Genomic DNA, 27,591 nt, shown 5'->3' with positions numbered 1-27,591 from the left:
AATTGGTACAAGTCCCTTTCTCCATGCTTAGTGTCAAGGCTCACCTTGAACTCACTATAAGGCTTTTCCTTTGCCATTGGTCTAGCACCCCTAGCATTCTTATTTACACGACAACATTACTTTTTCTTTTCCTTCCTTTTCCTTTGAATGCTTCCCTGAAGTGATGACACAAAGCCTTGAAAAGTGAGTATAATGAGTAAAGTCATAGACATAATGAGACAAAACCAATGGATTGGATGCAGAATTTGCTGGTGGGCATCTCGGGGATGTGCAAAGGGTCACTGGAGAATGCGGGTATCGATCCCGCTACCTCTCGCATGCTAAGCGAGCACTCTCCCATTTGAGCTAATTCCCCTTTGACGGTTGGGGATTGTAGCTTCATCTTGTCATATGGACCTTTAACTCCGGCGGATCTAAAAAGGACGCCTCGCCTTCATGGGTTTCTGGGCATGCCAACTACAACAAGACCCCGTGGTAGAATCACTGCGCATACGAGACATTAAGGACCAACTCTAGTCTGGGCACTACACATTATGCTGGGAGACTGTCACCGTTTGTGGAAGCACCTTTCAGCTGCTTCTGGAGAAAAAGAGATGTCAGACTGGACTGGGGGCATTGCTGCGTGACTCTTGGCTGCCATGGGCCAGTATTGTGAAGGTAAGAGGGGAGACAATCACCTCAGATGGACAAACACTGATGAGGTTTAAAGCCAGCGTTAACCTGACAGTACCTGAAAGGTACTCAGAGGAGACGTGCAAATAAACATTTGCCAAAGGAAGCCACATGCGTTCGTTTGGAGCACTGACTATTCTGGAAACAAAGTATCTTTTGGCCATTGTATTAGCAGACCATTCTCTTTAACGTGACCTGTGCAACAAGACCACATGGTGAACTATAGGGAGTACTGAGCCAAAGAAGAGCTGAGGCATTGCATCATGCCTACTTTGGCAGCCAATCTCACAACATGCATTAAGATAAGTAGAAAGAGGACTCGACGAGGATGGGATTCGAACCCACGCGTGCAGAGAACAATGGATTAGCAGTCCATCGCCTTAACCTCTCGGCCACCTCATCTCATTGCTGCAGTTTCTTTGCCAGCAGAATTGGGAATTTATTCTGTGACCATGTAGTCTGGATGGACAAAATGCGAGCTGAGCGCTAGTGTATCGACGCAGGGAAATCTACTCCAGATCCCCCACGAGGGGCTGCGTAACACTTTGGTAGAAGCCTGGAGTGATGCTGGCTTCTTCTTTGAGCCTGTTCTTCTTGGGGGTTGCCAGAGTGGATCATCTGCCTCCATCTCACCCTGCCCCTAGCATTCTCCTCTGTCACAGCAACCCTCTTCATGTCCTCCTCAACTAGATCCATGAACTTTCTCTTCTGTATTTTTCTTTTCCTCCTGCCTAGCAGCTCCATATTTTACACCCTTTTCCCAGTATATCTTATTTTCCTCCTCTGCACATTTCCAAACCACTGCAGCCTTACCGGTCTAACTTTGTCTCCAAACCGCTCAACCCCAGCTGTCCCTCTGACATAGTCAGTTCTAATCTTTTTCCATCCTGGACACTCCCAACATAAAAAAACTTACCATCTTCAACTCTGACAACTCCATCTCGGCCTCTCGTCTTTTCCTCCGTGCCACAGTCATAAAACAATACATCAGAGCAGTTCTCACCACCGTCCTGTAAAGCTTGCCTTTCACACCTGCTGCTATCCTGGTGTCACAAATCACCCCTTTATTTGGTCTCCACGCACATCTTCCCTTCAAAGTACTCCTTCCCTTGTTAGCACATTACCATTTCCACCCTTAATGACTTTAAACTGCTGTCCATCCTTTCCAGCTTCATCTCTCTGCCATACCAATTGGTACAAGTCCCTTTCTCCATGCTTAGTGTCAAGGCTCACCTTGAACTCACTATAACGCTTTTCCTTTGCCATTGGTCTAGCACCCCTAGCATTCTTATTTACACGACAACATTACTTTTTCTTTTCCTTCCTGTTCCTTTGAATGCTTCCCTGAAGTGATGACACAAAGCCTTGAAAAGTGAGTATAATGAGTAAAGTCATAGACATAATAAGACAAAACCAATGAATTGGATGCAGAATTTGCTGGTGGGCATCTCTGGGATGTGCAAAGGGTCACTGGAGAATGCGGGTATCGATCCCGCTACCTCTCGCATGCAAAGCGAGCGCTCTCCCATTTGAGCTAATTCCCCTTTGTCGCTTGGAAATTGTAGCTTCATCTTGTCATATGGACCTTTAACTCCGGGGGATCTAAAAAGGACGCCTCGCCTTCATGGGTTTCTGGGCATGCCAACTACAACAAGACCCCGTGGTAGAATCACTGCGCATACGAGACATTAAGGACCAACTCTAGTCTGGGCACTACACATTATGCTGGGAGACTGTCACCGTTTGTGGAAGCACCTTTCAGCTGCTTCTGGAGAAAAAGAGATGTCAGACTGGACTGGGGGCATTGCTGCGTGACTCTTGGCTGCCATGGGCCAGTATCATGAAGGTAAGAGGGGAGACAATCACCTCAGATGGACAAACACTGATGAGGTTTAAAGCCAGCGTTAACCTGACAGTACCTGAAAGGTACTCAGAGGAGACATGCAAATAAACATTTGCCAAAGGAAGCCACATGCGTTCGTTTGGAGCACTGACTATTCTGGAAACAAAGTATCTTTTGGCCATTGTATTAGCAGACCATTCTCTTTAACGTGACCTGTGCAACAAGACCACATGGTGAACTATGGGGAGTACTGAGCCAAAGAAGCGCTGAGGCATTGCATCATGCCTACTTTGGAAGCCAATCTCACAACATGCATTAAGATAAGTAGAAAGAGGACTCGACGAGGATGGGATTCGAACCCACGCGTGCAGAGCACAATGGATTAGCAGTCCATTGCCTTAACCTCTCGGCCACCTCATCTTGTTGCTGCAGTTTCTTTGCCAGCAGAATTGGGAATTTATTCTGTGACCATGTAGTCTGGATGGACAAAATGCGAGCTGAGTGCTAGTGTATCGACGCAGGGAAATCTACTCCAGATCCCCCACGAGGGGCTGCGTAACACTTTGGTAGAAGCCTGGAGTGATGCTGGCTTCTTCTTTGAGCCTGTTCTTCTTGGGGGTTGCCAGAGTGGATCATCTGCCTCCATCTCACCCTGCCTCTTGCATTCTCCTCTGTCACAGCAACCCTCTTCATGTCCTCCTCAACTAGATCCATGAACTTTCTCTTCTGTATTTTTCCTTTCCTCCTGCCTAGCAGCTCCATATTTTACACCCTTTTCCCAGTATATCTTATTTTCCTCCTCTGCACATTTCCAAACCACCGCAGCCTTACTGGTCTAACTTTGTCTCCAAACCGCTCAACCCCAGCTGTCCCTCTGACATAGTCAGTTCTAATCTTTTTCCATCCTGGACACTCCCAACATAAAAAAACTTACCATCTTCAACTCTGACAACTCCATCTCGGCCTCTCGTCTTTTCCTCCGTGCCACAGTCATAAAACAATACATCAGAGCAGTTCTCACCACCGTCCTGTAAAGCTTGCCTTTCACACCTGCTGCTATCCTGGTGTCACAAATCACCCCTTTATTTGGTCTCCACGCACATCTTCCCTTCAAAGTACTCCTTCCCTTGTTAGCACATTACCATTTCCACCCTTAATGACTTTAAACTGCTGTCCATCCTTTCCAGCTTCATCTCTCTGCCATACCAATTGGTACAAGTCCCTTTCTCCATGCTTAGTGTCAAGGCTCACCTTGAACTCACTATAACGCTTTTCCTTTGCCATTGGTCTAGCACCCCTAGCATTCTTATTTACACGACAACATTACTTTTTCTTTTCCTTTGAATGCTTCCCTGAAGTGATGACACAAAGCCTTGAAAAGTGAGTATAATGAGTAAAGTCATAGACATAATGAGACAAAACCAATGGACTGGCTACAGAACCTGCTGGTGGGCATCTCGGGGATGTGCAAAGGGTCACTGGAGAATGCGGGTATCGATCCCGCTACCTCTCGCATGCTAAGCGAGCGCTCTCCCATTTGAGCTAATTCCCCTTTGTCGCTTGGGGATTGTAGCTTCATCTTGTCATATGGACCTTTAACTCCGGGGGATCTAAAAAGGACGCCTCGCCTTCATGGGTTTCTGGCCATGCCAACTACAACAAGACCCCGTGGTAGAATCACTGCGCATACGAGACATTAAGGACCAACTCTAGTCTGGGCACTACACATTATGCTGGGAGACTGTCACCGTTTGTGGAAGCACCTTTCAGCTGCTTCTGGAGAAAAAGAGATGTCAGACTGGACTGGGGGCATTGCTGCGTGACTCTTGGCTGCCATCGGCCAGTATTGTGAAGGTAAGAGGGGAGACAATCACCTCAGATGGACAAACACTGATGAGGTTTAAAGCCAGCGTTAGCCTGACAGTACCTGAAAGGTACTCAGAGGAGACGTGCAAATAAACATTTGCCAAAGGAAGCCACATGCGTTCGTTTGGAGCACTGACTATTCTGGAAACAAAGTATCTTTTGGCCATTGTATTAGCAGACCATTCTCTTTAACGTGACCTGTGCAACAAGACCACATGGTGAACTATAGGGAGTACTGAGCCAAAGAAGAGCTGAGGCATTGCATCATGCCTACTTTGGCAGCCAATCTCACAACATGCATTAAGATAAGTAGAAAGAGGACTCGACGAGGATGGGATTCGAACCCACGCGTGCAGAGCACAATGGATTAGCAGTCCATCGCCTTAACCTCTCGGCCACCTCATCTTGTTACTGCAGTTTGTTTTCCAGCAGAATTGGGAATTTATTCTGTGACCATGTAGTCTGGATGGACAAAATGCGAGCTGAGTGCTAGTGTATCGACGCAGGGAAATCTACTCCAGATCCCCCACGAGGGGCTGCGTAACACTTTGGTAGAAGCCTGGAGTGATGCTGGCTTCTTCTTTGAGCCTGTTCTTCTTGGGGGTTGCCAGAGTGGATCATCTGCCTCCATCTCACCCTGCCCCTAGCATTCTCCTCTGTCACAGCAACCCTCTTCATGTCCTCCTCAACTAGATCCATGAACTTTCTCTTCTGTATTTTTCTTTTCCTCCTGCCTAGCAGCTCCATATTTTACACCCTTTTCCCAGTATATCTTATTTTCCTCCTCTGCACATTTCCAAACCACCGCAGCCTTACCGGTCTAACTTTGTCTCCAAACCGCTCAACCCCAGCTGTCCCTCTGACATAGTCAGTTCTAATCTTTTTCCATCCTGGACACTCCCAACATAAAAAAACTTACCATCTTCAACTCTGACAACTCCATCTCGGCCTCTCGTCTTTTCCTCCGTGCCACAGTCATAAAACAATACATCAGAGCAGTTCTCACCACCGTCCTGTAAAGCTTGCCTTTCACACCTGCTGCTATCCTGGTGTCACAAATCACCCCTTTATTTGGTCTCCACCCACATCTTCCCTTCAAAGTACTCCTTCCCTTGTTAGCACATTACCATTTCCACCCTTAATGACTTTAAACTGCTGTCCATCCTTTCCAGCTTCATCTCTCTGCCATACCAATTGGTACAAGTCCCTTTCTCCATGCTTAGTGTCAAGGCTCACCTTGAACTCACTATAAGGCTTTTCCTTTGCCATTGGTCTAGCACCCCTAGCATTCTTATTTACACGACAACATTACTTTTTCTTTTCCTTTGAATGCTTCCCTGAAGTGATGACACAAAGCCTTGAAAAGTGAGTATAATGAGTAAAGTCATAGACATAATGAGACAAAACCAACGGACTGGCTACAGAACCTGCTGGTGGGCTGCTCGGGGATGTGCAAAGGGTCACTGGAGAATGCGGGTATCGATCCCGCTACCTCTCGCATGCGAAGCGAGCGCTCTCCCATTTGAGCTAATTCCCCTTTGTCGCTTGGGGATTGTAGCTTCATCTTGTCATATGGACCTTTAACTCCGGGGGATCTAAAAAGGACGCCTCGCCTTCATGGGTTTCTGGGCATGCCAACTACAACAAGACCCCGTGGTAGAATCACTGCGCATACGAGACATTAAGGACCAACTCTAGTCTGGGCACTACACATTATGCTGGGAGACTGTCACCGTTTGTGGAAGCACCTTTCAGCTGCTTCTGGAGAAAAAGAGATGTCAGACTGGACTGGGGGCATTGCTGCGTGACTCTTGGCTGCCATCGGCCAGTATTGTGAAGGTAAGAGGGGAGACAATCACCTCAGATGGACAAACACTGATGAGGTTTAAAGCCAGCGTTAACCTGACAGTACCTGAAAGGTACTCAGAGGAGACGTGCAAATAAACATTTGCCAAAGGAAGCCACATGCGTTCGTTTGGAGCACTGACTATTCTGGAAACAAAGTATCTTTTGGCTATTGTATTAGCAGACCATTCTCTTTAACGTGACCTGTGCAACAAGACCACATGGTGAACTATAGGGAGTACTGAGCCAAAGAAGAGCTGAGGCATTGCATCATGCCTACTTTGGCAGCCAATCTCACAACATGCATTAAGATAAGTAGAAAGAGGACTCGACGAGGATGGGATTCGAACCCACGCGGGGAGAGCACAATGGATTAGCAGTCCATGGCCTTAACCTCTCGGCCACCTCATCTCGTGGCTGCAGTTTCTTTGCCAGCAGAATTGGGAATTTATTCTGTGACCATGTAGTCTAGATGGACAAAATGCAAGCTGAGCGCTAGTGTATCGACGCAGGGAAATCTACTCCAGATCCCCCACGAGGGGCTGCGTAACACTTTGGTAGAAGCCTGGAGTGATGCTGGCTTCTTCTTTGAGCCTGTTCTTCTTGGGGGTTGCCAGAGTGGATCATCTGCCTCCATCTCACCCTGCCCCTAGCATTCTCCTCTGTCACAGCAACCCTCTTCATGTCCTCCTCAACTAGATCCATGAACTTTCTCTTCTGTATTTTTCTTTTCCTCCTGCCTAGCAGCTCCATATTTTACACCCTTTTCCCAGTATATCTTATTTTCCTCCTCTGCACATTTCCAAACCACCGCAGCCTTACCGGTCTAACTTTGTCTCCAAACCGCTCAACCCCAGCTGTCCCTCTGACATAGTCAGTTCTAATCTTTTTCCATCCTGGACACTCCCAACATAAAAAAACTTACCATCTTCAACTCTGACAACTCCATCTCGGCCTCTCGTCTTTTCCTCCGTGCCACAGTCATAAAACAATACATCAGAGCAGTTCTCACCACCGTCCTGTAAAGCTTGCCTTTCACACCTGCTGCTATCCTGGTGTCACAAATCACCCCTTTATTTGGTCTCCACCCACATCTTCCCTTCAAAGTACTCCTTCCCTTGTTAGCACATTACCATTTCCACCCTTAATGACTTTAAACTGCTGTCCATCCTTTCCAGCTTCATCTCTCTGCCATACCAATTGGTACAAGTCCCTTTCTCCATGCTTAGTGTCAAGGCTCACCTTGAACTCACTATAAGGCTTTTCCTTTGCCATTGGTCTAGCACCCCTAGCATTCTTATTTACACGACAACATTACTTTTTCTTTTCCTTTGAATGCTTCCCTGAAGTGATGACACAAAGCCTTGAAAAGTGAGTATAATGAGTAAAGTCATAGACATAATGAGACAAAACCAACGGACTGGCTACAGAACCTGCTGGTGGGCTGCTCGGGGATGTGCAAAGGGTCACTGGAGAATGCGGGTATCGATCCCGCTACCTCTCGCATGCGAAGCGAGCGCTCTCCCATTTGAGCTAATTCCCCTTTGTCGCTTGGGGATTGTAGCTTCATCTTGTCATATGGACCTTTAACTCCGGGGGATCTAAAAAGGACGCCTCGCCTTCATGGGTTTCTGGGCATGCCAACTACAACAAGACCCCGTGGTAGAATCACTGCGCATACGAGACATTAAGGACCAACTCTAGTCTGGGCACTACACATTATGCTGGGAGACTGTCACCGTTTGTGGAAGCACCTTTCAGCTGCTTCTGGAGAAAAAGAGATGTCAGACTGGACTGGGGGCATTGCTGCGTGACTCTTGGCTGCCATCGGCCAGTATTGTGAAGGTAAGAGGGGAGACAATCACCTCAGATGGACAAACACTGATGAGGTTTAAAGCCAGCGTTAACCTGACAGTACCTGAAAGGTACTCAGAGGAGACGTGCAAATAAACATTTGCCAAAGGAAGCCACATGCGTTCGTTTGGAGCACTGACTATTCTGGAAACAAATTATCTTTTGGCCATTGCATTAGCAGACCATTCTCTTTAACGTGACCTGTGCAACAAGACCACATGGTGAACTATAGGGAGTACTGAGCCAAAGAAGAGCTGAGGCATTGCATCATGCCTACTTTGGCAGCCAATCTCACAACATGCATTAAGATAAGTAGAAAGAGGACTCAACGAGGATGGGATTCGAACCCACGCGTGCAGAGCACAATGGATTAGCAGTCCATCGCCTTAACCTCTCGGCCACCTCATCTCGTGGCTGCAGTTTCTTTGCCAGCAGAATTGGGAATTTATTCTGTGACCATGTAGTCTGGATGGACAAAATGCGAGCTGAGCGCTAGTGTATCGACGCAGGGAAATCTACTCCAGATCCCCCACGAGGGGCTGCGTAACACTTTGGTAGAAGCCTGGAGTGATGCTGGCTTCTTCTTTGAGCCTGTTCTTCTTGGGGGTTGCCAGAGTGGATCATCTGCCTCCATCTCACCCTGCCCCTACCATTCTCCTCTGTCACAGCAACCCTCTTCATGTCCTCCTCAACTAGATCCATGAACTTTCTCTTCTGTATTTTTCTTTTCCTCCTGCCTAGCAGCTCCATATTTTACACCCTTTTCCCAGTATATCTTATTTTCCTCCTCTGCACATTTCCAAACCACCGCAGCCTTACCGGTCTAACTTTGTCTCCAAACCGCTCAACCCCAGCTGTCCCTCTGACATAGTCAGTTCTAATCTTTTTCCATCCTGGACACTCCCAACATAAAAAAACTTACCATCTTCAACTCTGACAACTCCATCTCGGCCTCTCGTCTTTTCCTCCGTGCCACAGTCATAAAACAATACATCAGAGCAGTTCTCACCACCGTCCTGTAAAGCTTGCCTTTCACACCTGCTGCTATCCTGGTGTCACAATCACCCCTTTATTTGGTCTCCACCCACATCTTCCCTTCAAAGTACTCCTTCCCTTGTTAGCACATTACCATTTCCACCCTTAATGACTTTAAACTGCTGTCCATCCTTTCCAGCTTCATCTCTCTGCCATACCAATTGGTACAAGTCCCTTTCTCCATGCTTAGTGTCAAGGCTCACCTTGAACTCACTATAAGGCTTTTCCTTTGCCATTGGTCTAGCACTCCTAGCATTCTTATTTACACGACAACATTACTTTTTCTTTTCCTTTGAATGCTTCCCTGAAGTGATGACACAAAGCCTTGAAAAGTGAGTATAATGAGTAAAGTCATAGACATAATGAGACAAAACCAATGGACTGGCTACAGAACCTGCTGGTGGGCTGCTCGGGGATGTGCAAAGGGTCACTGGAGAATGCGGGTATCGATCCCGCTACCTCTCGCATGCGAAGCGAGCGCTCTCCCATTTGAGCTAATTCCCCTTTGTCGCTTGGGGATTGTAGCTTCATCTTGTCATATGGACCTTTAACTCCGGGGGATCTAAAAAGGACGCCTCGCCTTCATGGGTTTCTGGGCATGCCAACTACAACAAGACCCCGTGGTAGAATCACTGCGCATACGAGACATTAAGGACCAACTCTAGTCTGGGCACTACACATTATGCTGGGAGACTGTCACCGTTTGTGGAAGCACCTTTCAGCTGCTTCTGGAGAAAAAGAGATGTCAGACTGGACTGGGGGCATTGCTGCGTGACTCTTGGCTGCCATCGGCCAGTATTGTGAAGGTAAGAGGGGAGACAATCACCTCAGATGGACAAACACTGATGAGGTTTAAAGCCAGCGTTAACCTGACAGTACCTGAAAGGTACTCAGAGGAGACGTGCAAATAAACATTTGCCAAAGGAAGCCACATGCGTTCGTTTGGAGTACTGACTATTCTGGAAACAAATTATCTTTTGGCCATTGCATTAGCAGACCATTCTCTTTAACGTGACCTGTGCAACAAGACCACATGGTGAACTATAGGGAGTACTGAGCCAAAGAAGAGCTGAGGCATTGCATCATGCCTACTTTGGCAGCCAATCTCACAACATGCATTAAGATAAGTAGAAAGAGGACTCAACGAGGATGGGATTCGAACCCACGCGTGCAGAGCACAATGGATTAGCAGTCCATCGCCTTAACCTCTCGGCCACCTCATCTCGTGGCTGCAGTTTCTTTGCCAGCAGAATTGGGAATTTATTCTGTGACCATGTAGTCTGGATGGACAAAATGCGAGCTGAGCGCTAGTGTATCGACGCAGGGAAATCTACTCCAGATCCCCCACGAGGGGCTGCGTAACACTTTGGTAGAAGCCTGGAGTGATGCTGGCTTCTTCTTTGAGCCTGTTCTTCTTGGGGGTTGCCAGAGTGGATCATCTGCCTCCATCTCACCCTGCCCCTAGCATTCTCCTCTGTCACAGCAACCCTCTTCATGTCCTCCTCAACTAGATCCATGAACTTTCTCTTCTGTATTTTTCTTTTCCTCCTGCCTAGCAGCTCCATATTTTACACCCTTTTCCCAGTATATCTTATTTTCCTCCTCTGCACATTTCCAAACCACCGCAGCCTTACCGGTCTAACTTTGTCTCCAAACCGCTCAACCCCAGCTGTCCCTCTGACATAGTCAGTTCTAATCTTTTTCCATCCTGGACACTCCCAACATAAAAAAACTTACCATCTTCAACTCTGACAACTCCATCTCGGCCTCTCGTCTTTTCCTCCGTGCCACAGTCATAAAACAATACATCAGAGCAGTTCTCACCACCGTCCTGTAAAGCTTGCCTTTCACACCTGCTGCTATCCTGGTGTCACAATCACCCCTTTATTTGGTCTCCACCCACATCTTCCCTTCAAAGTACTCCTTCCCTTGTTAGCACATTACCATTTCCACCCTTAATGACTTTAAACTGCTGTCCATCCTTTCCAGCTTCATCTCTCTGCCATACCAATTGGTACAAGTCCCTTTCTCCATGCTTAGTGTCAAGGCTCACCTTGAACTCACTATAAGGCTTTTCCTTTGCCATTGGTCTAGCACTCCTAGCATTCTTATTTACACGACAACATTACTTTTTCTTTTCCTTTGAATGCTTCCCTGAAGTGATGACACAAAGCCTTGAAAAGTGAGTATAATGAGTAAAGTCATAGACATAATGAGACAAAACCAATGGACTGGCTACAGAACCTGCTGGTGGGCTGCTCGGGGATGTGCAAAGGGTCACTGGAGAATGCGGGTATCGATCCCGCTACCTCTCGCATGCGAAGCGAGCGCTCTCCCATTTGAGCTAATTCCCCTTTGTCGCTTGGGGATTGTAGCTTCATTTTGTCATATGGACCTTTAACTCCGGGGGATCTAAAAAGGACGCCTCGCCTTCATGGGTTTCTGGGCATGCCAACTACAACAAGACCCCGTGGTAGAATCACTGCGCATACGAGACATTAAGGACCAACTCTAGTCTGGGCACTACACATTATGCTGGGAGACTGTCACCGTTTGTGGAAGCACCTTTCAGCTGCTTCTGGAGAAAAAGAGATGTCAGACTGGACTGGGGGCATTGCTGCGTGACTCTTGGCTGCCATCGGCCAGTATTGTGAAGGTAAGAGGGGAGACAATCACCTCAGATGGACAAACACTGATGAGGTTTAAAGCCAGCGTTAACCTGACAGTACCTGAAAGGTACTCAGAGGAGACGTGCAAATAAACATTTGCCAAAGGAAGCCACATGCGTTCGTTTGGAGCACTGACTATTCTGGAAACAAAGTATCTTTTGGCTATTGTATTAGCAGACCATTCTCTTTAACGTGACCTGTGCAACAAGACCACATGGTGAACTATAGGGAGTACTGAGCCAAAGAAGAGCTGAGGCATTGCATCATGCCTACTTTGGCAGCCAATCTCACAACATGCATTAAGATAAGTAGAAAGAGGACTCGACGAGGATGGGATTCGAACCCACGCGTGCAGAGCACAATGGATTAGCAGTCCATCGCCTTAACCTCTCGGCCACCTCATCTCGTGGCTGCAGTTTCTTTGCCAGCAGAATTGGGAATTTATTCTGTGACCATGTAGTCTGGATGGACAAAATGCGAGCTGAGCGCTAGTGTATCGACGCAGGGAAATCTACTCCAGATCCCCCACGAGGGGCTGCGTAACACTTTGGTAGAAGCCTGGAGTGATGCTGGCTTCTTCTTTGAGCCTGTTCTTCTTGGGGGTTGCCAGAGTGGATCATCTGCCTCCATCTCACCCTGCCCCTAGCATTCTCCTCTGTCACAGCAACCCTCTTCATGTCCTCCTCAACTAGATTCATGAACTTTCTCTTCTGTATTTTTCTTTTCCTCCTGCCTAGCAGCTCCATATTTTACACCCTTTTCCCAGTATATCTTATTTTCCTCCTCTGCACATTTCCAAACCACCGCAGCCTTACCGGTCTAACTTTGTCTCCAAACCGCTCAACCCCAGCTGTCCCTCTGACATAGTCAGTTCTAATCTTTTTCCATCCTGGACACTCCCAACATAAAAAAACTTACCATCTTCAACTCTGACAACTCCATCTCGGCCTCTCGTCTTTTCCTCCGTGCCACAGTCATAAAACAATACATCAGAGCAGTTCTCACCACCGTCCTGTAAAGCTTGCCTTTCACACCTGCTGCTATCCTGGTGTCACAATCACCCCTTTATTTGGTCTCCACCCACATCTTCCCTTCAAAGTACTCCTTCCCTTGTTAGCACATTACCATTTCCACCCTTAATGACTTTAAACTGCTGTCCATCCTTTCCAGCTTCATCTCTCTGCCATACCAATTGGTACAAGTCCCTTTCTCCATGCTTAGTGTCAAGGCTCACCTTGAACTCACTATAAGGCTTTTCCTTTGCCATTGGTCTAGCACCCCTAGCATTCTTATTTACACGACAACATTACTTTTTCTTTTCCTTCCTTTTCCTTTGAATGCTTCCCTGAAGTGATGACACAAAGCCTTGAAAAGTGAGTATAATGAGTAAAGTCATAGACATAATGAGACAAAACCAATGGATTGGATGCAGAATTTGCTGGTGGGCATCTCGGGGATGTGCAAAGGGTCACTGGAGAATACGGGTATCGATCCCGCTACCTCTCGCATGCGAAGCGAGCGCTCTCCCATTTGAGCTAATTCCCCTTTGACGGTTGGGGATTGTAGCTTCATCTTGTCATATGGACCTTTAACTCCGGGGGATCTAAAAAGGACGCCTCGCCTTCATGGGTTTCTGGGCATGCCAACTACAACAAGACCCCGTGGTAGAATCACTGCGCATACGAGACATTAAGGACCAACTCTAGTCTGGGCACTACACATTATGCTGTGAGACTGTCACCGTTTGTGGAAGCACCTTTCAGCTGCTTCTGGAGAAAAAGAGATGTCAGACTGGACTGGGGGCATTGCTGCGTGACTCTTGGCTGCCATCGGCCAGTATTGTGAAGGTAAGAGGGGAGACAATCACCTCAGATGGACAAACACTGATGAGGTTTAAAGCCAGCGTTAACCTGACAGTACCTGAAAGGTACTCAGAGGAGACGTGCAAATAAACATTTGCCAAAGGAAGCCACATGCGTTCGTTTGGAGCACTGACTATTCTGGAAACAAATTATCTTTTGGCCATTGTATTAGCAGACCATTCTCTTTAACGTGACCTGTGCAACAAGACCACATGGTGAACTATAGGGAGTACTGAGCCAAAGAAGAGCTGAGGCATTGCATCATGCCTACTTTGGCAGCCAATCTCACAACATGCATTAAGATAAGTAGAAAGAGGACTCAACGAGGATGGGATTCGAACCCACGCGTGCAGAGCACAATGGATTAGCAGTCCATCGCCTTAACCTCTCGGCCACCTCATCTCGTGGCTGCAGTTTCTTTGCCAGCAGAATTGGGAATTTATTCTGTGACCATGTAGTCTGGATGGACAAAATGCGAGCTGAGCGCTAGTGTATCGACGCAGGGAAATCTACTCCAGATCCCCCACGAGGGGCTGCGTAACACTTTGGTAGAAGCCTGGAGTGATGCTGGCTTCTTCTTTGAGCCTGTTCTTCTTGGGGGTTGCCAGAGTGGATCATCTGCCTCCATCTCACCCTGCCCCTAGCATTCTCCTCTGTCACAGCAACCCTCTTCATGTCCTCCTCAACTAGATCCATGAACTTTCTCTTCTGTATTTTTCTTTTCCTCCTGCCTAGCAGCTCCATATTTTACACCCTTTTCCCAGTATATCTTATTTTCCTCCTCTGCACATTTCCAAACCACCGCAGCCTTACCGGTCTAACTTTGTCTCCAAACCGCTCAACCCCAGCTGTCCCTCTGACATAGTCAGTTCTAATCTTTTTCCATCCTGGACACTCCCAACATAAAAAAACTTACCATCTTCAACTCTGACAACTCCATCTCGGCCTCTCGTCTTTTCCTCCGTGCCACAGTCATAAAACAATACATCAGAGCAGTTCTCACCACCGTCCTGTAAAGCTTGCCTTTCACACCTGCTGCTATCCTGGTGTCACAATCACCCCTTTATTTGGTCTCCACCCACATCTTCCCTTCAAAGTACTCCTTCCCTTGTTAGCACATTACCATTTCCACCCTTAATGACTTTAAACTGCTGTCCATCCTTTCCAGCTTCATCTCTCTGCCATACCAATTGGTACAAGTCCCTTTCTCCATGCTTAGTGTCAAGGCTCACCTTGAACTCACTATAAGGCTTTTCCTTTGCCATTGGTCTAGCACCCCTAGCATTCTTATTTACACGACAACATTACTTTTTCTTTTCCTTTGAATGCTTCCCTGAAGTGATGACACAAAGCCTTGAAAAGTGAGTATAATGAGTAAAGTCATAGACATAATGAGACAAAACCAATGGATTGGATGCAGAATTTGCTGGTGGGCATCTCGGGGATGTGCAAAGGGTCACTGGAGAATGCGGGTATCGATCCCGCTACCTCTCGCATGCGAAGCGAGCGCTCTCCCATTTGAGCTAATTCCCCTTTGACGGTTGGGGATTGTAGCTTCATCTTGTCATATGGACCTTTAACTCCGGGGGATCTAAAAAGGACGCCTCGCCTTCATGGGTTTCTGGGCATGCCAACTACAACAAGACCCCGTGGTAGAATCACTGCGCATACGAGACATTAAGGACCAACTCTAGTCTGGGCACTACACATTATGCTGGGAGACTGTCACCGTTTGTGGAAGCACCTTTCAGCTGCTTCTGGAGAAAAAGAGATGTCAGACTGGACTGGGGGCATTGCTGCGTGACTCTTGGCTGCCATCGGCCAGTATTGTGAAGGTAAGAGGGGAGACAATCACCTCAGATGGACAAACACTGATGAGGTTTAAAGCCAGCGTTAACCTGACAGTACCTGAAAGGTACTCAGAGGAGACGTGCAAATAAACATTTGCCAAAGGAAGCCGCATGCGTTCGTTTGGAGTACTGACTATTCTGGAAACAAAGTATCTTTTGGCCATTGTATTAGCAGACCATTCTCTTTAACGTGACCTGTGCAACAAGACCACATGGTGAACTATAGGGAGTACTGAGCCAAAGAAGAGCTGAGGCATTGCATCATGCCTACTTTGGCAGCCAATCTCACAACATGCATTAAGATAAGTAGAAAGAGGACTCGACGAGGATGGGATTCGAACCCACGCGTGCAGAGCACAATGGATTAGCAGTCCATCGCCTTAACCTCTCGGCCACCTCATCTCGTGGCTGCAGTTTCTTTGCCAGCAGAATTGGGAATTTATTCTGTGACCATGTAGTCTGGATGGACAAAATGCGAGCTGAGCGCTAGTGTATCGACGCAGGGAAATCTACTCCAGATCCCCCACGAGGGGCTGCGTAACACTTTGGTAGAAGCCTGGAGTGATGCTGGCTTCTTCTTTGAGCCTGTTCTTCTTGGGGGTTGCCAGAGTGGATCATCTGCCTCCATCTCTCCCTGCCCCTAGCATTCTCCTCTGTCACAGCAACCCTCTTCATGTCCTCCTCAACTAGATCCATGAACTTTCTCTTCTGTATTTTTCTTTTCCTCCTGCCTAGCAGCTCCATATTTTACACCCTTTTCCCAGTATATCTTATTTTCCTCCTCTGCACATTTCCAAACCACCGCAGCCTTACCGGTCTAACTTTGTCTCCAAACCGCTCAACCCCAGCTGTCCCTCTGACATAGTCAGTTCTAATCTTTTTCCATCCTGGACACTCCCAACATAAAAAAACTTACCATCTTCAACTCTGACAACTCCATCTTGGCCTCTCGTCTTTTCCTCCGTGCCACAGTCATAAAACAATACATCAGAGCAGTTCTCACCACCGTCCTGTAAAGCTTGCCTTTCACACCTGCTGCTATCCTGGTGTCACAATCACCCCTTTATTTGGTCTCCACCCACATCTTCCCTTCAAAGTACTCCTTCCCTTGTTAGCACATTACCATTTCCACCCTTAATGACTTTAAACTGCTGTCCATCCTTTCCAGCTTCATCTCTCTGCCATACCAATTGGTACAAGTCCCTTTCTCCATGCTTAGTGTCAAGGCTCACCTTGAACTCACTATAAGGCTTTTCCTTTGCCATTGGTCTAGCACCCCTAGCATTCTTATTTACACGACAACATTACTTTTTCTTTTCCTTTGAATGCTTCCCTGAAGTGATGACACAAAGCCTTGAAAAGTGAGAATAATGAGTAAAGTCATAGACATAATGAGACAAAACCAATGGATTGGATGCAGAATTTGCTGGGGGGCTGCTCGGGGATGTGCAAATGGTCACTGGAGAATGCGGGTATCGATCCCGCTACCTCTCGCATGCTAAGCGAGCGCTCTCCCATTTGAGCTAATTCCCCTTTGTCGGTTGGGGATTGTAGCTTCATCTTGTCATATGGACCTTTAACTCCGGCGGATCTAAAAAGGACGCCTCGCCTTCATGGGTTTCTGGCCATGCCAACTACAACAAGACCCCGTGGTAGAATCACTGCGCATACGAGACATTAAGGACCAACTCTAGTCTGGGCACTACACATTATGCTGGGAGACTGTCACCGTTTGTGGAAGCACCTTTCAGCTGCTTCTGGAGGAGATAGAATCTATAATAGGGAACTCAAAACTGGATTATAGATAGCATCTATAATCCAGTTTTGAGTTCCCTCCCCAGACGCCTTAACGCCCACTCATATCCTGGGCCATCTGACCTCAGGAATTCGCATGATAAGGTGGGGCCAGGTTTCACAAAGAGCTCACCCGAAACGCTGGCTGATTGGGACCCACACCCAGTTTCACACCTTGGCTCAGCCGATTAGAGGATCATCGGGGGGTCCTTTTGTCCCTCTGCGGGGGGATACTCCCACTAGGTTTAAATCTGGGACTCTCCACCATTTGACCTTAGAACTGAAGAAGCTTCTCCGATGAGAGGTGAAATGTCTTCAAGCAACTTAAAGAAGTCCAGATGCTTTTCTTAGCAAGCTCCTTTGACTACGATGACCTGGATGACTGAGAACCTTCACAGACATATTACTATGCTGATGTTTGTTCTTCAGATAGTTAAGGGATGTTTTTGAGTTATCAGAGGTACAGGACTACACTTGTGATTGCTCATAGCACAGTCTGTTTATTTATGTATAATAAGTTAGAAGAAATAGTCAAAGCTAGCTCGAATAACCTGCTGAAAACTCTCCAATCCTTTTCCTTCACACGCGACAGATACATTTATCAAAATTACATCATTTGACATCAAAATACATATTCAGACATTGAAATCTGAGTAGTTATTTTTAAATACCAAAGATTTCCAACAAACATGGCTTTAACGTTACAGTATGCTTGTATGCTTGGCTTCCTTTTTTTTTTTAAACGTAAGTGCAGAAAGTTCAGAAGAGTTCATGTTTATAGTTTGTTTTAGATTTGAATACAGAAACTGAGAGTCTCTTTCTCTCCTCTTTGCTGTACGTCCCTGTTGTTATTGGGCTCCACCCGCCTGTGGAGGAGAACCTTCGCTGTCTTCATCCCAAGACGAGGACGTGAACCCAGCAGGAGCAGAGATAGAGTGGGGTGCCGTGGTGTGGCCGAGCCCTTGATAGCGCCCACTTGATGAAGGGGAGGTGGGCATCGACGTGGCTGCCACGGCGATGGGGTCCTGCGAGGTGGCTGCGAGGAGGCCGGTGTGCTCAGTGTGCTCGGGTCGAGCCGCAGCACCGAAATACATCTTGTTGGGACGACCCAGGAACGTCCGACCTGAGCGGGGAGGGAGGAAACAAACATGTAACAGCTGCAGTGTCTTTTTTCCCTTTTTCTACACTCAAAATTACAGTTTTTCTCAGTCGCTTTGGTGCGTTTCTCAGATCAGAATTGAAATTCTCATAACTATTAGTTCAACCTCCACAACACTCAGTCATTTGTGCACATCATAGTAGCAATTTCTCCTCTCTCTGAACAAACTGCAAATGATTTTGGACATGAATCAGTTGCTTCCATACATTTCCCTGCTGCTTTCTGACATTTCCATTTGCTTATGTCATGTCAGTCAAAAGTAATCATACCTATGGATGCTGAATAGTCGTTCCCAATAAAACTAATAGTCATACATCCATTGCTTGAGTCATCACACACAAAATTGTTGAACTAGTTATCACATGCCAAATATTGGCCATCTGTCAAGCAAATCCTATACCTTTCTGTATCATTTTTCCTGGAAATGTCTCCGAAATCGAACAATTGATCTCAGGTGAATTACAGCTGTCACTCATGAGGAGGCGTGTGAAAGTTTAGTTGTAACCAATGACAAACAACTTGTTCACTGTCAATTATGGATGAATCCTGTGAATCCCCAATTGGCAAGCATATATAAACTGCGCAGGAGCTAGTGTGTACCATCTACACTTCTGTGACACAAAATGGAAGATCAGCACCGTGGAAGAGGGGTGAGGATGCGGGGAGGAAGGGGAAGGGGAAGAGGGAGAAGAGGCAGATATAGGCGGATTCCTAATGAAATAAGGGCTACAATTGTGGACCATGTTGTCAATCACGGCCTCACCATGGAAGAGGCTGGTCGAAGGGTGCAACCCAATATTGGAAGAACTACTGTCAGTTCAATCATTCAAACATTCCGTAGGGAAAACAGGTATGCAAACAGTAATACACTGTACTGTACTGTGCCATCTCAGACACATCACATGTTACTGTACTGTATTTGCAATTTCACAAAAAGTTCACTCTGCACCACATAGGATTGTAAGACAACCTCGCGGAGGCGGAAGAGGGCCCCTTTTTACCCCACAGCAAGAAGAAGCCATTTGTGCAATGGTCATTGCAAACAATGCAATAAAGCTGAGAGACATACAAAGCGCTGTCATAGAGAATTACACGGTATTTGGCCATATTGAATCTGTTTCAATTTCAACAATTGACAGAGTACTCAAGAAAAATGAAATCCACATGAAGCAATTGTATAAAGTGCCATTTGAACGAAACAGTGACAGGGTGAAGGAGATCCGTCACCAGTATGTGCAGGTAAAGCTGGTCTTCTATGTTCTGCACTGCAAACTGTTTTACAGTACTTCGTAGTTTCATGCAGTACACTTGCAATTCCACAGCACATACTCTACAATGTGTTTTACCAAATGCATGCATTACTGTTTGTTACTGTACACAGGCATATTGTGACATTGCATTTCTGTCTCTCTCTAAAGCGTGTACTGGAGCTGGAAGCCAGGGAAACACTGCACACATTCATATATGTTGATGAGGCAGATTTCAATCTGGCCAAAGGCAGAAGGCGTGGAAGAAATCGCATCGGACAGAGGGCAACCACTGAAGTCCCTGGTCAGCGCGGAGGGAATATTACCATGTGTGCAGCCATCTCAGACAACGGCGTCCTCACCCATGTCCCCCTTCTTGGTCCATACAATACCCAACATCTCCTGACATTTTTAGACACTCTTTACAGGGACCTAGTCCCTGAGAATGAGAGAGGTGGAGGCCAACTCAGCAAGTATGTTGTTGTCTGGGATAATGTCCGTTTTCACCACTCCCATCAGGTCAGAGAGTGGTTTGCAGCACATGACAGAATTCTGGTTGAATATCTCCCTCCATATTCCCCATTCCTTAATCCAATAGAGGAGTTTTTCTCTGCCTGGAGGTGGAAAGTTTATGACCGGCATCCACATGAGCAAATGGCCCTGCTAGCAGCCATGAATGCAGCATGTGACGACATCACAGCAGGGTCCTGCAGAGGATGGATTCGCCACTCCAGGAGATACTTTCCTCGCTGCATTGCGAGGGATAACATCTGTTGTGATGTAGATGAAAATATGTGGCCAGACAGACAGGAACGTCTGGATGTGCCAGAATGATTTACTGTACTGTTACATGTGCTGTTTATTGTTCACATTAGTGCACAGCTCTACTAAATGGGTGATTTTATGTTTACATGTATTCTACAGTGAACAAGTGACTGTAGCATATTTTTCTTTTGCACAATTCTGTAGGATTACAAACACTTCTACACAATGGAAATGTGAAACGTACGTATTCAGTGTCTCAGTTACTCCCAAGACTCCCATAACATCTACAGTGACTTAAATGCACATTTCAGATGGCTGTACAGGTAGGCCATAGTGCTGTCGTCAGCATTTTCAGGTGTCACCAATTGTTTTTGCAATGGGAAACACTGAAATTATAAACTGTCATAGTGGAAACATGACAATGCCATTTGACTATCTTGTTCATAAAGATGGTGTCAAGACTTTTCATTTTGATGGCACTGACAGTTTCATTGACATGGATACTTGCTTTTGAGGTATGGATAATCAATTCTGTGCATGTGACGTGCTTTTGCAGGCTATCCACTAGGTTTTGCAGTTTGCACTAATTGTTTTGGGAAATGCACTAACTGCTGTGCAAATGTTAATGGTGTTCTGAGGAACGCACCAAAGCAACTGAGAAAAACTGTAAGAACATCTAAAACAGAGAGAACAGTAGCACCAAAAGCAGTTTAGCCCCATTTCCAATCACTGATGTGTTCCTCAACAAACTGCTTCAGTGTCATTTCCACATACTGTGATGATTTCTGAGTCAGACACTCACCAACATGGCGGACCTGCTCACTGACATCAGCTCTGATATCAGAGAAATCCCACATGGCCAAAAAGCTGTCAAAACACGACCCCTCCTCTGCTTCCTGATGGACAGAAACAGATAGACAGATAGACAGATAGATAGATAGATAGATAGATAGATAGATAGATAGATAGATAGATAGATAGATAGATAGATAGATAGATAGATAGATAGATAGATAGATAGATAGATAGATAGATAGATAGATAGATAGATAGATAGATAAGGTTACCTGTACATAGGGCTTGTAGGTGAAGGTATAGTGGTGAGCGATGGCAGCCAGAAACATCTCTATGCAGATGATGAAGTCCTATATGAGTAAAAACTCAGTTATCTTTCAGAATAGAAACAGCAGCGTAAAATGTGTTTAACTGTTTTAAAAAAAAATTGATTTCCTTATTTTGTGCCTTGTGTTTTTGTGTGCCTCTTGCAGTCATTTCACCTTAAGAAGTCAGTTTTTCTGATGTTTCATCCTGTTTCATTTTAGCTGTTCCATCAATTCATGCAGAAAGACCAGAAATATATACAAATTTGTACTGAATGGTTTACTTTTCCATCATCTTTTGTGTTGGTTTGATTCCAGATGTGAGAGTCAGAGTTCTGTCTGATATCAGGCAGCTTTTCTGTCATATTTTGAGGATGTACCTGTTTAAATCCCTCCCTGCTGCTCAGTCTTCTTCTTCTTCTTCCTGGACCCTCAAAGTTTTCAGTGTACCTTACTGTTTTCACAAAGTGCCTTAGGAAACACTGCACTGCTGCTGAGTGTGATCCTAATATCACACTAATGATGTTTACAGTACTTCATTTCACCTAATTCTCCATATTATTTTGTGACTTTGCTTCTGTTTTTGGTGTGATACTTCATTTTTTGCATTTTTAGTTCAACTCCTTGATGTTTGGGCTATTGTTGGTTTCTTGCCAGTTTTTCTGCAGCACCCATCAGCAAGTGTCATTAAAGTCCTCTTTTTATTCTGCTACTCAGTTTTCATGCTTTATCTGAACACTGTGGCATTTATTTTCATCGCTTTTACTGTTTTTAGTTCATTTGTCTTCTAATCTGTACAGAAAGCTGAATGTTGCTAAATTTTAATCTCTGCTAAAAGTCCAGGAAATCTCACCTGTTATCTAAACATGAAGACAAATAAATCAAAGGTCAGCTGACTGATGCAGCAGTATGATCTGTACCTGCAGACCAGTAGCCACGGCCTCCACGCTGTCCCAGTCCCAGGTGTGTTTGTCAGAGATCACACCAACCTTCACCAGCAGTGCTATTAAAACCGCCTGCCTGGAGACAAAATGAATGTATCAGCACTGCATGTGTTTAAAGGGAAAAATGAAACGGCTCAAAACCCAAAGCTATTACAATCACACTCCCATTCTTACCAGAAGGAGACGAACACGACCAGTTTGACACAGAGGAACTTCCCCACAGGCCTGATGGGCATCAGCTCCTCCCTGAGAGCTCGATAGAGCAACACCAGACAATACATGGCAAACTGCAGATAAAGAAACAAAAATATAATTTTGGAATTTTACTTGATCTCTTGTTCACAGAAATCATAGATTTTAAATTTAGTATTAACTGAGATAACCTAAAAAAAAAAGCCTCAGCGATCAGTTTTCACTTTTTCTGAAGGATACTGGCTTAAAAAAAACTGTGTAAAGGTTAAACAGGGTTCAGGTAAGTTTCGGGCTGGGGGCTAATGTTTGTACTACATGCTCTGATGTAATGCAGTCTCATACCAGATGTTCAAATACAAAAAACCCCACAATAATCCAGATGTAACCAGGTGTGCTAACAACCAGAAACAGGTGTATTTGACACACTGGGAATGCGAAACTGCTGCTCTGTGATGATGACGCTGAGTCTTTACCAGCTGTGATATGTTGTTGATTATGACCAGGTAGGACCAGGCGTTTCTGAAGCTGAAGTTTGCTTCATCATAAACCCCACAGAGCTGACAGATGCTGCACACAAAAGCAATCAGTCACTTTAGCAGGTCACAAACTTCACTGTTTTTTCAGTTTGCTCTCAGATTACAAAACATATGAAAACATCTACACTTTCCCAAACTGAGGTAGAAAAATAAAGAAAATGGTGTACAGTACTCTACTGTTCCATGTGGATATCGCTGTGAATACATACGTGGGAAAAACAAGTTACTGTAAATTTTTACAGTAGAAAAAACGGCTTTTATTTTCATTTTCAGTCAAGTCAGAGGTGATTTTCATTCTGTTTTTTTTTTAAATATTACTGATTTTGAACATTATTTTCTAGTTCAAGTAAAAATATCAAGACAGTGATGTTTATAAAATAATATATAATGAAAACATTTTGTTTCACTTATAAATCAAAACTGTTGAATGAGGTTTGAATAAAAATGTCATGGTTGCTAACAGCAGGATTCTGTACAGCCTTAACAAGCAGAAGATCAGTGAAAACGCAGTAAAGAAAATACTTTCTGTTAGGCTCATGTGATGAGCACAGCTCTGAGTAAAGGTCTGTTTGGACCACAGGAGAGTTTTAGGTGATAAAATGGGCCACGGCTGCTCTAAGTAGGTTAGCAGTGATTGAATTATCACACTAAACACAAGGAGAGGTTTCATCCTGCATTACTAATCATGTTGGAAAAAATAGATATATTTCAACAGCTAACAGAAAGACTACAGCCAATAGCTGGAATCAACATCAAGTATTACTGCTACAGTTACAAACATTAGGCTATAAAACATTACAGTTATAGCACAAAACTCACAGCGCTATCACTGTGGTAACTGGTCTGACCACAGTGTACTGCAGGACTCCCAGCTTACACCTGAACAGCAGCACCCTGACAGAGAGAGAAAAAACTTAACATGCATCCATTCATCACACACTTTGAACTCCCTCTCTGTGACCTCCCTTCTTCTTACTCTCCCATGGGCCATGGTGGGCAGCAGCACAGCGGGGGCAGATGTGGCTGCTGCTGCTGGACCTCCAGCATGAGCACCAGGCTGGGGTACTGGTTACTCAGGAAGTTCAGCAGGAAAACCAGGAAGTTGTAAATGACGTAGGCCTCGTAGCACTCCCTGCACGTGTCCACATAGATGGCCAGGTTGGGATATCGCAGGGCCAGCCACTGAAAGACGTTCAACAAGCAGAAATCATAAAGGTCACATGAGGGAAAGAATTTGATGAATTTCATTAAGTGTAAAAGAGTTATAAACACGGCAAAGGAAGAAAATACTGAAGGGTCTGTGTCGCTGGATGTCTGTGTTCGTTTGTGTGTAACAATGACTCACACTGTCCAAACTGTAGATCGGCACCATCCACAGTATCCTGTTGAAAAGAGACAGAGCAAGCTAACTTTAGCTCATAAGTTAGCACTCCACTAAACATCACACAGCCACTTATAGTCCCAAAAACAACATGGCAACAACCATAATGCTAAAGTTAACGCTTCAGAACAAGAGATTAAAAAATAGTGGGTGAAGTCAAAGTGGCTACATCCAACGTTTATATGCAGTCTGTGTAAGTTATGCCACATAGTCCAACCACTGCAAGCTCTGGAGACCAGCAGCTCTGCTCAGAGTTGTTCTTATCATTTTTTTTCAAACTCCTGTTTGACTAAAAAAATCTTAATATAGTGTGGAGTAAGTAATTCTAACAATTTCACATCTACTGATACATTTGGATTTAGACTTTTATTTTGAAAGGTAGACTCATAAATGTTCCAAGTTTGTTTTAATTAAAAATCAAATGCTGAGGCAGGTTTATCTTGCTGTAATCATCCCTGCTGCTCACATTGGCCTTTCTGAAGTGTTCCCAGCATAACAGATGGAGGAAAACATCCTCAGAGCTTCACTGCTGAAGCTAATTTTAGACTTTTCAAATTAGATTAAATTTAATAGCTACCAACAAGAGTAGGCTTTTAGGCACAAAATACCCACTTTCTGCTTTTTCCTTCAACTTCAGCATCCAGCTTGAAATCTGCAGCTTATTTCATTTTTACACCTGACGCCTCGTTGCTGACGTCAAATACAACAGTCCTAAAGTCAGACTCTGTCAGACCTGCTTCAGTGTATCTGTGGAGATATTTAGAGTGTTTGAAGACAGAACTGAAGTGCATGTGTGTGTGTGTGTGTTTACCTGATGATGGGCTTCTGCAGCTCAGGCTGTGTGTAGTGCACCATGTGCTGCAGGATCCCCCACAGCGAGATCGGGATGGTCAGAAACACAAAGATGCCAGCGATGAACCAGGCTTTACTGTGAGTGCCGACCTGCACGCAGACACAGACCGCAGGCTTTAAAGTGTATCCAACATCCTTCCTGCAACATCACAGTTAGTCACTGCAGGACTGTTGTGTTTTTTTGTGCAGTGAGAACACTGCATAAATAAAACTCCACCCTTTTTATACATTAAAGATAAAAAACAGATAAACTACTAAAGATGAGTCCATCTTTTATATACAGTCTGCTTATTACAGCATGAACAGGGGGCTACGAGATCATGCGACTATGTTTGGTCCACAGATGAGCACAGGTGGAGGTGTCAGTACTTTGTCCTTCTGCAGCTCCCAGATGCAGAGCGGCAGCACAGCGACCAGCAGGAGGGCATAAAGCACCAGAACCAGCGGGCGGATCCACCTCCTCCACTCTGCACATGTACACGGCATGACGGCAGCTTCACCCTCAACGCAGACTACAGGCACACATCCTAAACCACAGACCACAGGCAGGTTGTTAAGGCGGACAATTAAAATTGCTGCAGCATGTGTAATTAACCCGTTCATTTCATTACACACTCTTTATTTGACCTGAAAATCACAATTTTGAGCAAATGATTGCATAAAAATCTTAGCAAACTGCACAAAAAGAGCACAGATTTACTTTATGATGGCATTTGTCTGGATTAATAATGACAAAAGGATGTGTAATTTGACTTGTGCTTACTTAACAACTTAACACTCTGCAAGCTGGCACTGATTCCAACCAGATAAACAGACATTTCTGGAGAATATCTCTGTGAAAAACCCTCCACACAATCTTTCAAATTGGAGTTTTTAGTATTTAAAACACCTGTTAATTAGCCCATAAACAAACTAAAGTATGACACTAGTGTTGAGCGGAGAAAACTGCCTTATATTTATTTATTCTGTCAGTAAAAGCCAATAAAATATCAATAAAACTTTGTAAAACGCAACCTTGGACTTAAAATCTCCACTAACTGCATACAAAGTTTGGATTTTGCCAAATTAGAACTGATAGAATACATTTTAAAAAATCTAGCTTATGTTTAAATAAGTAAAAAGTAATTATTTATGGGTCCTACTCTTGAAGTTAGACTGATTTATAGCACTAAAACTCAAATAAACTGAAATCTGTGGGTAATATTTTGGTAAACAGTGCACTATGTGATCCCTATTATACCAAAAAACACATAAGTTTAATATCTTAAGGGCTTTAGGAACCACCACTGTATCCATCCATATTAATTAGGTATATTAGCCTTAAACGTGTTAAAATGACCGTTGGGGTTAAAGCATCCCTCATGTAGCCTCTTAAAGGCGTATTACAGCTTTAAAATGTCGTAAAAATCTTAAATGCCCAGCGTGTAATGAGGTCAGTACACGGTGTATTCTTCAGGCATCACCACCTTTATCCGCTGATCAGTTAAAAAGCTGCTGGTTCGATACAATAGATTTAAACCGAACTGTTAAAAGAAGAAAATGTGGACCGTTACGGCGGAAGACGTTCACTCAGAGCGACGGTTGGCCTGCTTTCATCCTCACTCCGTTCTCTGTTACCAGGCAACGCATCCTTCCTCCGCCCAACCACACGCTGCAAAATGAAGCCCAGCTGATCCCCTTTGATGTTTTCAGTAGACCCCAGATCACTGTCAGACCACCGGACTGATCCGGATCGATCGACCACACACACCGATGTCCGTGTTCGCCCTTTCCCGTGTTTACGCGCCCACGTCATAGGCTGGGACCTCACCCAGCTCCCCGCTGTCCGTCAGTCACGTGGTCAGCGGAAAAGCGCCACAAACAGGGCGTGAACTTTCAAATTAAATTACCTCTGCTCAAGGACATGTTTTTCGTATGTATGGAAGCTCGTTGACGCCAATAAAAAAATATTTCTTAAAATATTTTTAGACTTAAACAATATTGTAAACATTATTAGTAATAATGCAGAAAAAAAATCAAAATGCTAAATTACAATTATGAGATTAAAAGTCAGAATGATGAATCAACTAATTCAAACTATGAGACATATTATGAAATTAAAAACTAGGTTACAAAGTAGCAGAGT

General features: G+C 45.0%; 1 protein-coding gene and 17 non-coding genes across 22 annotated transcripts; all 18 read right to left on the bottom strand.

The window, feature by feature from the left end:
* Positions 1-992: 992 nt before the first annotated feature.
* On the bottom strand, positions 993-1,074 carry trnas-gcu (transfer RNA serine (anticodon GCU)). The gene has a single exon. It is a non-coding gene; the product is annotated as a tRNA-Ser (tRNA).
* A 1,069-nt stretch (positions 1,075-2,143) lies between these two features.
* trnaa-ugc (transfer RNA alanine (anticodon UGC)) lies at positions 2,144-2,216 on the bottom strand. Its single transcript has one exon. It is a non-coding gene; the product is annotated as a tRNA-Ala (tRNA).
* Positions 2,217-2,853: 637 nt separating this feature from the next.
* On the bottom strand, positions 2,854-2,935 carry trnas-gcu (transfer RNA serine (anticodon GCU)). Its single transcript has one exon. It is a non-coding gene; the product is annotated as a tRNA-Ser (tRNA).
* A 1,059-nt stretch (positions 2,936-3,994) lies between these two features.
* On the bottom strand, positions 3,995-4,067 carry trnaa-agc (transfer RNA alanine (anticodon AGC)). Its single transcript has one exon. It is a non-coding gene; the product is annotated as a tRNA-Ala (tRNA).
* Positions 4,068-4,704: 637 nt separating this feature from the next.
* Positions 4,705-4,786, bottom strand: trnas-gcu (transfer RNA serine (anticodon GCU)). The gene has a single exon. It is a non-coding gene; the product is annotated as a tRNA-Ser (tRNA).
* Positions 4,787-5,845: 1,059 nt separating this feature from the next.
* On the bottom strand, positions 5,846-5,918 carry trnaa-cgc (transfer RNA alanine (anticodon CGC)). Its single transcript has one exon. It is a non-coding gene; the product is annotated as a tRNA-Ala (tRNA).
* A 637-nt stretch (positions 5,919-6,555) lies between these two features.
* On the bottom strand, positions 6,556-6,637 carry trnas-gcu (transfer RNA serine (anticodon GCU)). Its single transcript has one exon. It is a non-coding gene; the product is annotated as a tRNA-Ser (tRNA).
* A 1,059-nt stretch (positions 6,638-7,696) lies between these two features.
* Positions 7,697-7,769, bottom strand: trnaa-cgc (transfer RNA alanine (anticodon CGC)). Its single transcript has one exon. It is a non-coding gene; the product is annotated as a tRNA-Ala (tRNA).
* A 637-nt stretch (positions 7,770-8,406) lies between these two features.
* trnas-gcu (transfer RNA serine (anticodon GCU)) lies at positions 8,407-8,488 on the bottom strand. The gene has a single exon. It is a non-coding gene; the product is annotated as a tRNA-Ser (tRNA).
* A 1,058-nt stretch (positions 8,489-9,546) lies between these two features.
* trnaa-cgc (transfer RNA alanine (anticodon CGC)) lies at positions 9,547-9,619 on the bottom strand. Its single transcript has one exon. It is a non-coding gene; the product is annotated as a tRNA-Ala (tRNA).
* Positions 9,620-10,256: 637 nt separating this feature from the next.
* Positions 10,257-10,338, bottom strand: trnas-gcu (transfer RNA serine (anticodon GCU)). Its single transcript has one exon. It is a non-coding gene; the product is annotated as a tRNA-Ser (tRNA).
* Positions 10,339-11,396: 1,058 nt separating this feature from the next.
* trnaa-cgc (transfer RNA alanine (anticodon CGC)) lies at positions 11,397-11,469 on the bottom strand. Its single transcript has one exon. It is a non-coding gene; the product is annotated as a tRNA-Ala (tRNA).
* A 637-nt stretch (positions 11,470-12,106) lies between these two features.
* Positions 12,107-12,188, bottom strand: trnas-gcu (transfer RNA serine (anticodon GCU)). The gene has a single exon. It is a non-coding gene; the product is annotated as a tRNA-Ser (tRNA).
* Positions 12,189-13,966: 1,778 nt separating this feature from the next.
* trnas-gcu (transfer RNA serine (anticodon GCU)) lies at positions 13,967-14,048 on the bottom strand. Its single transcript has one exon. It is a non-coding gene; the product is annotated as a tRNA-Ser (tRNA).
* Positions 14,049-15,106: 1,058 nt separating this feature from the next.
* On the bottom strand, positions 15,107-15,179 carry trnaa-cgc (transfer RNA alanine (anticodon CGC)). Its single transcript has one exon. It is a non-coding gene; the product is annotated as a tRNA-Ala (tRNA).
* Positions 15,180-15,816: 637 nt separating this feature from the next.
* Positions 15,817-15,898, bottom strand: trnas-gcu (transfer RNA serine (anticodon GCU)). Its single transcript has one exon. It is a non-coding gene; the product is annotated as a tRNA-Ser (tRNA).
* Positions 15,899-16,956: 1,058 nt separating this feature from the next.
* Positions 16,957-17,029, bottom strand: trnaa-agc (transfer RNA alanine (anticodon AGC)). Its single transcript has one exon. It is a non-coding gene; the product is annotated as a tRNA-Ala (tRNA).
* Positions 17,030-17,764: 735 nt separating this feature from the next.
* Positions 17,765-27,299, bottom strand: LOC146713773 (transmembrane protein 184C-like). Of its 5 annotated transcripts, none has more exons than XM_085450272.1 (12): positions 27,277-27,299; positions 25,836-25,993; positions 25,426-25,556; positions 24,579-24,615; positions 24,210-24,415; positions 24,053-24,127; positions 23,171-23,264; positions 22,680-22,792; positions 22,482-22,581; positions 21,529-21,606; positions 21,264-21,357; positions 17,765-18,413 (listed from the first exon to the last, which is right to left on the bottom strand). In XM_085450272.1, the coding sequence occupies exons 2-12, from the start codon at positions 25,950-25,952 to the stop codon at positions 18,139-18,141; spliced, it is 1,320 nt and encodes a 439-aa protein (XP_085306398.1). In that variant the 5' UTR covers positions 25,953-25,993; positions 27,277-27,299; the 3' UTR covers positions 17,765-18,138. The 5 variants fall into 5 exon arrangements, with proteins under 5 accessions (XP_085306398.1, XP_085306385.1, XP_085306394.1 ...); XM_085450259.1 differs by lacking the exon at positions 27,277-27,299 and adding an exon at positions 26,933-27,270; XM_085450268.1 differs by lacking the exon at positions 27,277-27,299 and adding an exon at positions 26,991-27,270.
* Positions 27,300-27,591: the final 292 nt, after the last annotated feature.

Source organism: Copadichromis virginalis, linkage group LG3 (assembly GCF_057382275.1).
Source record: "Copadichromis virginalis isolate Kocher_CV1m ecotype Utaka linkage group LG3, C_Virginalis_male_GT1.1, whole genome shotgun sequence".
Classification (NCBI taxonomy): domain Eukaryota; kingdom Metazoa; phylum Chordata; class Actinopteri; order Cichliformes; family Cichlidae; genus Copadichromis; species Copadichromis virginalis.
This window is presented reverse-complemented; position numbering and strand designations above follow the sequence as displayed.

Bases quoted from the DNA above. Each gene is read 5' to 3' on its own strand.
- LOC146713773 (XM_085450272.1), bottom strand. From the start codon at position 25,952: ATGCCGTGTACATGTGCAGAGTGGAGGAGGTGGATCCGCCCGCTGGTT. The intron at 24,616-25,425 runs GTAAACACACAC...TCTTTTCAACAG, and splicing joins CTGCAGAAGCCCATCATCAG to GATACTGTGGATGGTGCCGA. The intron at 24,416-24,578 runs GTGAGTCATTGT...AACGTCTTTCAG, and splicing joins CGATCTACAGTTTGGACAGT to TGGCTGGCCCTGCGATATCC.